This window comes from Cryptomeria japonica, unplaced genomic scaffold (genome assembly GCF_030272615.1).
Source record: "Cryptomeria japonica unplaced genomic scaffold, Sugi_1.0 HiC_scaffold_182, whole genome shotgun sequence".
NCBI lineage: Eukaryota > Viridiplantae > Streptophyta > Pinopsida > Cupressales > Cupressaceae > Cryptomeria > Cryptomeria japonica.
In genome coordinates, this window is record NW_026729004.1 from 51,847 (window position 1) to 58,878 (window position 7,032).

A 7,032-nucleotide genomic window follows, 5' to 3' on the forward strand; every position below is an offset into this window, starting at 1 on the left:
TAACAGTAGACTGCATGTAGAATTACAATCTCTCTTGGGATACCAATTTGAAACTGCGGAAAGAAGTAAAGATAAAAAAGAAAAACACATTAAAAATCGAAAAAATAGAAAAGGCAAATCTAAAAAATGAAAGGGTAATGAAGGAGAGTAAGAAGAGGAGATCGACATTAATTGTGGTAATTAATATCCAAGACAAAGAAATTTGAAACTAAAACGATGACACATATATGATAACTAACACTTTGAAAGTGATATTGTACTCAGTTGAGGAAAGAAAAGGTCAAGTATTTGACCTACCTACAAAATATTTCACTTTGGACCTATCCCTTAAAGACGTCTCCAAATCATAGTATCTTATCATCGTGGAGGAGGAGGACTTGGAAACCAGCTTGGCTTCCATAGCACCAGATCCCACCCCGCTTATTTAAACTTCACAAAGAAACAAGAGTGTTAAGCATGGTGAAGAGGAGGATAACGATGACTATGAGATGGAGGTAAAACAAGGTAGACTGAAAGAGAAAACAAATTTATTGGGCAATAGAGATTCTCAATTTGGGGACTCAATTTTCCATTTTCTTGCTATCATTAAGGACCTAATGGATTTATTCTATGACTTCTCGACCTATTTGGCTGAGTATCGCAATAGGCATAAGTCTAGGGTGGAACAAAAAAGGCACAAAGAAAAAAGAAATTGAACCAAATATGGAAGGTGAAAAGAGGCAAAGAGGGTGCTACTTGAGAGAACTAGAATTCAAGACTAAAATTGGTCATGAAAGAGTTTGATGCTCTTATGAGCCTCCATAATATGAAGTCTACATAGTTTTTCGTGGTTTGTTATTTCGGTAGTGTTGGGGTTGTGTTGGTGCAATAACTTGTTTGTTATTGAGCTTCTCTGTTTTAATATTCTAACTTTGGGCATGGGACCCTCTTCCCACCTTATCTAATCAAAAACAAATTTTTTGTACACTTTTAATATTACAAATCAATGTTAGATGTGGTTAAAAAACATTAAAATATAGTCAGGTCATAGTATGATGTTGCATTGGACTATGTTGGTAGTGAAGAATTAAATTGTTTACGAGTTTATTTTTATCAAATGAATTGTGGAAACCTCATATCTTTAATTAAATTGTTATCAAATGTATGATTATGTGTGTATCTTATTTCAAGTTATATTGGAAATAATTAATTTTTTTATTTGAGCGTGTAGGAAATTTTCATAGCTAATATAAATTGGAGTTCCCTAAGAGAATCCTAGTCATTTTCAATTCCTAGTGAAGCCTTGACCTTAGTTAATGATAGGGACTAAGGTCTCTGATTTTAGTAATTGTTGTAATGTGATGTATTTTGTGTTTTAAATATAGTTTTATTTTATTTTGATATTTGAGTAATTTAGCATTTGCGTCCAGCGGCATCCTTATGGAAAGATAGATTTCACACTGAGTAGGTTTTTGAATGACTTTCAAGTGTTTGTTTCATCTATTTATAAGTGTACATAGACCCATACTGAAACACTTAGGAGATGGAGGTAAAACAAGGTAGACTGAAAGAGAAAATAAATTTATTAGGCGATAGAGTTTCTCAATTTGGGGACTCATTTTTTTCATTTTCTTACTATCATTAAGGACCTAATGGATTTTTTCTATGACTTCTCGATCTTTTTGACTGACTATCGCAATAGGCATAAGTCAAGGATGGAACAAAAAAGGCAAAAAGAAAAAAGAAATCAAACTAAATATGGAAGGTGAAAAGAAGCAACGAGGGTACTGCTTGAGAGAGCTATAAACAAAGACAAAAATTGGTCATGAAAGAGTCAAATGCTCTTATGAGCCTCCATAATATGAAGTCTAAATATTTTTTCGTGGTTTGTTATTTTGGTAGTTTTGCGGTTGTGTCGGCGGAGTAACTTGTTTGTTATTGAACTTCTTTATTCTAGTATTCTAACTTTGGTTGTGGGACCCTCTTCCCACCTTATCCAATCAAAAACAAATTTTATCTACACTTTTTATATTACAAATCAATGTCAGATTTCGTTAATAAACATTAAAATATAATCAAGTTATAGTACGATGTTGTATTGGACTATGTTGGTAGTGAAGAATTATTCTTTTATCAAATGTATGATTATGTGTGCATTTTATTTCAACCTATATTGGAAATTTATTTATTTTCTTTGAGTGTGTAGGAAATTTTCATAGCTAATAGAAATTGGAGTTTCCTAAGAAAATCCTATTCATTTTAAATTCTTAGTGAAGCCTTGACCTTAGTTAATGATAGGGACTAAGGTCTTTGATTTTAGCAATTGTTGTAATGTGATGTATTTTTTTTTTTAAATATATTTTTATTTTGTTTTTATATATGAGTAAGTTAGTATCTGCGCCCAGTGGCATCCTTATAGAAAAAATAGGTGTTATGTTGAGCATTTTTTTGAATGATTTTAAAGTGTCGGTTTCATCTATTTTTGAGTGTATTTAGGCCCATAAAGAAACACTTATGAGTTGGATACCTTTTTTTGAATTAGTCCGTGGGATTTTGCCATCATTTGATCTTGTCCAAGTCTCTTAGAAAAAAGGTGTCGAAAGTCTAACTTGCGGGTGACAGTAAGTAAATTACCACTTTCAAATCCACTCCAACAATTTTGTGAATGGTGCTTCCGCATGCCTCACACATATGAGTGGATCCAAAGGATCCTATTGGGGAAGAGTATACAATATTATTCCTCTCATCCCAATGCTCTCACACGTAGGAGCATTTGTGATATCCACATACCCTTAGGTTTTGGTGAGAAGGGGTTAGAGGAGGTGAATGAGATCAATGTGGTACCTCCTGACCAGGGGAGGGGAGGCCATATGACACATATTGTATATACCATTCTAAGAGTCTTTGTATGGCTTATTATTTTATTTTTTGCATCTTTCTTTTTGGGATTTTTTGGGAGGCCTTGTGGAAGGACTCAAAAGAGTCTTTGAGAAATTTCTATCAAACCCTCCTCATCTATTAAGGAAATATTTTGATATGATTCAATCTTTAGAATGCTATATTCCATTTTGTTGTAAATATGTTAGTGGAGGCTTTTGATTTGATTTTTAAATTTCATCTTTCTATGTCTTTTCTTATGTATATGACACGTGTGTGAGGGTTTAGGCTCTCCCAAGTTGATCAGAGAAACTCATGTGTAGGGTGAGGGATATGTGGAACCTCCAAGGGAACGATTTTTTCTCGTTGAGAAGGAGATTTCTTGGGTATGAGTATCCTTGATTCTTTTGGAAAATCTGTGGAAAAATGGTTCGATATAATTTAGAAGGGATGTGAATTATATGGTGTTGGACTCCCTTAATGGATTTTACATCTGCGTGGAGTATTTATATTGGGAAATCAAGTTTCTCATGGGCCTCTTAGCTTGGGGGTTGGTTGTGAGAAAGCCCAAATGTTGGAAGGTGAGCTCTCCATTGGCTTGTTTAAAAATTGTGTTTTGTAAGATTTTTTGTGGAATCAAATGGGGTGCTACCTTGACATTGGAATGAAAATATTCATTCTCACGTTTGGGTTAGAATTTTTATTACATTTTTTAAATGGGTTGGAGTAAGTTGTTAAAAATTTTATCAAATGGGTCCCTTGCAATGTTGTGTATATCAAGTTGATAAATGATGATGTTGTTGTGTTTAGAAGCGATTATATTTTACTTTTCTAAAAAATATACATATTGTTTAAGGGCTGAGTTTGTTTAAGAAATAACTTAGCGCTTGTGATAATTTGCATTTCATACATTTAAAAGTTATTGATACTTAATGAACAAATTAAAGTTATTAGTAATAGTGGATTAAATTAGCTTTAAGAGTGTGAAATTTTCATGCACTTTTCTTAATATTTTTAGTTAATAAAGTGAAGGGGATGTTTATCACGCAAATATTGTTCTCTTTGTTATCCTACAAAATAAAAAAACTTGCTCTACTTAAACTTTGGTTTAAAATTAAAAATAGTTATTTGTAATTAGATGTGTATGTTCACCTATTTAAAAATATATATTTTATACAAAGTATATTTACCTTTGTAAACACACACACACAGCAAACTTGAGTTTGGGTTTCTAGTGTTACCATATCGGTTAAGGCCCATTAAGCGGGTTTAGCATGATAATTAATTCTTTTAAGAGAATTTAATTTAATATAACTTTAGGAAATGAAAAACCTTAGGTGGAGTTGGTGTGCTAGGTTTTAGGATTTAACATGTCTTGTAATCGTTTAAATGTGATGTGGCCTCTCAAATTAATTAGTCAAGTGAAATAATTTAATTTATCTAATTGATAGTGAATGGTAATTAATTAAATTAAATCTGAAATCAAAGTGTAGTATACTTTTATTTCAAAAATTTGGTTTTAAAAGAAAGTAAAATATCAGCTTAGGATTGAGAAAATTCACTCTTTATTTCGTTTTAATTTAGTTGAGTTGGACTCTTCAGAAGAATAAACTATCGTTGTGGCTAATATTTAGTTAAAACAAACAGTATATTTACTTATTAAAAATATTTAATAGAAAATTATCATTTATTCGTTTGGCGCATTTAATCTCTTTATATATCATTGGTAATTAGTTAAAATTTGTTAAATTTATATATAATTTAGCTTAGTTAGGGTTTACTTAGCTATAGGTGTTAGGTCACGCCATAGAGGCCCGACCGGTTCACTACCAATTAGGAATTAGAGGGAATGTTGCCTTCAGGAGTTCCTCCCTTGAGACATGTTGCATAAGGGTTCCAAATCTCGATCACCTTATCATTCTTGTTTTACGTTGTGCGAAATGAGTGTCATAACGCCCGCTCATCTTATTCCTTTTCTCACCTCGTCTAGCATGAGTCCTATGACGTTGAGTATGTAACATATACATGCGCATGCCACGATGAATTTGCCTTGTACACCAAGTTCATCCTTTCAATCACAAAACAACCCATTCTCTTATTTATTTATTTAAATTCTCTTGCAACCAAACTCTATAATTAACATGAATCCTTAATATTATAAACCAAAAATATTAATGATAATTTAGAACTATTCTTTGTTTTAAAGGCTCACGAATATAACACATATATTTTTATAATAAAACTGAGATTATCCTACCCGAGCGTAAAAAGGTTTTCAAGAAAGACGCAATATAAAGCATGCATGGACGGTGTTTGTGTCAACATCCAAGAAAATTTCCTCTTTTACCAATTCTGAGACGGCTGAGAAAAATGTATATATTAGTTCCTTTGAAGAAGGCCATCGCTCCAATAAAGTCTAATCGTTTCCACATTACTAAATTAATGGCGGTGGCGAGAATATGAGGAAGAATACGTCTAAGGCAGGAGGTAAGCTGATCTTCAGATAAGCATATGCAGCAGAAGATAGAAAATTTCAACGATAATGAAAGAATGGTGAGAATACATCTGCGGTAGCAGGTGAGATAGCCATATGCTGCAGCAAGACTTACTCTGACGTATCGAAAAGAGCAACAACTCTGGAAGTATATTATTATAATATTACAAGGATTGGTGATTTAATATACGGAGTGAAGATGAATTAGTCATAAGGTTTGGGCTATATAAAGCTTGTAATGGGCTTGTAACACACATTCATATCCTTCTGAGCTCTTGTACTATCTGCGTTTCTATTATAATGGCTAACCGAATGATTTACTTCACACTGGGACTTTTTCTGTTGATATGTTGTTACAGCGACAGGGTCATGGCAGGGGATTCCGATCCCTTGCAAGATTTCTGCGTTGCAGATGAGGAAAGCAAAGGTGAGTAAAAAACTTTATACATAAACAATGGTAATGATTTGCTTATTAGACGAGTCGAGTTAGTAATAGATTGATTTGATTTTGCTTTAAACAGTTTTGGTGAACGGGTTCGTTTGCAAAGACCCAATGCAAGTTTCAGCAGACGACTTCTTCTTCCGGGGACTTGGGCAGGCAGGGAACACCGACAATGATGTGGGCTCCAACGTAACGATGGCGAACGTTAAACAGATACCAGGCCTCAATACGTTGGGAATATCGTTGGTCCGCATCGACTACGCAGTGGGTGGAATAAATCCTCCTCACACACACCCAAGAGCCACCGAAGTTCTTGTTTTACTGGAAGGCCAGCTTCTTGTGGGTTTCATTGACACCAACAACAAGTTTTTCAGCAAAACGTTGGAGAAGGGAGATGTGTTTGTGTTTCCAAAGGCACTTGTGCATTTCCAGCAGAATGTGGGGCATGAAAATGCGGTGGCCATATCTGCATTGAGCAGCCAGCTTCCGGGAGTTCAGACAATCGCCAACTCTCTGTTTGCAGCGGATCCTCCTCTCCCAGATTCCGTATTGGCCAAGGCCTTCCGCATCACACAGGAAGTTGTGGATTACATTCAGAAGAAATTCGCATAAGAATTTGCTGTGTTCTATCAAACAAAACAATCAAGAGGGGACCAAGTCTTTCCCAAATTCTTTTTCCTTGCCGTTCAATAAAACAATCTTTCTAGAGTTATTGCCGTCCTCTTCTGCTATTCATAGCATCTGTTTTGAACATGACTATATCCTCCGCATATTCCAAAGATGAAGGATTAATTTGAAGCATCTGAAGGCATTTATGAATATTTTATACAAGAGCATCCTTGTATTAGGTATACATTCATTTGCAACATGTTAACAATATATTCTTTAACATAAATATTGCAGGAACAACAACAAACAAAGTGCTTGACTTGGATAGAATGAGTAACACTATAATTCTTGCATGCCAATCTGTCAAGGGTGTTCTTTAACATAGTCTTAACCTCATTTTAGCTCTGACATAAAAGGTGAATGGTTTGGAAGTAGGAAATAGTTATTGGGAAATATAATTAGTAGTTGTTCTTCAAATCACCCTCACAATCATCCAATGCTTCAAGACTCCCCATCAAAGAAGTCATTCCAGAAGGTTAGGGACTCTCCTCAAGATAAGAATGATTGCTCTAATAAATGTAGTATACCTTCGATGGAATGCAACACGGTTTCATTATGTCTAAATTCCAAG

General features: G+C 34.2%; 1 protein-coding gene across 1 annotated transcript; it reads left to right on the forward strand.

The window, feature by feature from the left end:
- Positions 1-5,719: 5,719 nt before the first annotated feature.
- On the forward strand, positions 5,720-6,404 carry LOC131057725 (putative germin-like protein 2-3). The gene is made up of 2 exons (XM_057991886.1): positions 5,720-5,777; positions 5,872-6,404. Exons 1-2 carry the CDS (start codon positions 5,720-5,722, stop codon positions 6,402-6,404), a joined length of 591 nt encoding a protein of 196 aa, XP_057847869.1.
- Positions 6,405-7,032: the final 628 nt, after the last annotated feature.

Excerpts from the sequence above, each read along its gene's own strand:
- LOC131057725 (XM_057991886.1), top strand. The coding sequence starts at position 5,720 with ATGGCAGGGGATTCCGATCCCTTGCAAGATTTCTGCGTTGCAGATGAG. Across the intron at positions 5,778-5,871 it reads TGCAGATGAGGAAAGCAAAG|TTTTGGTGAACGGGTTCGTT; the intron begins GTGAGTAAAAAA and ends TGCTTTAAACAG.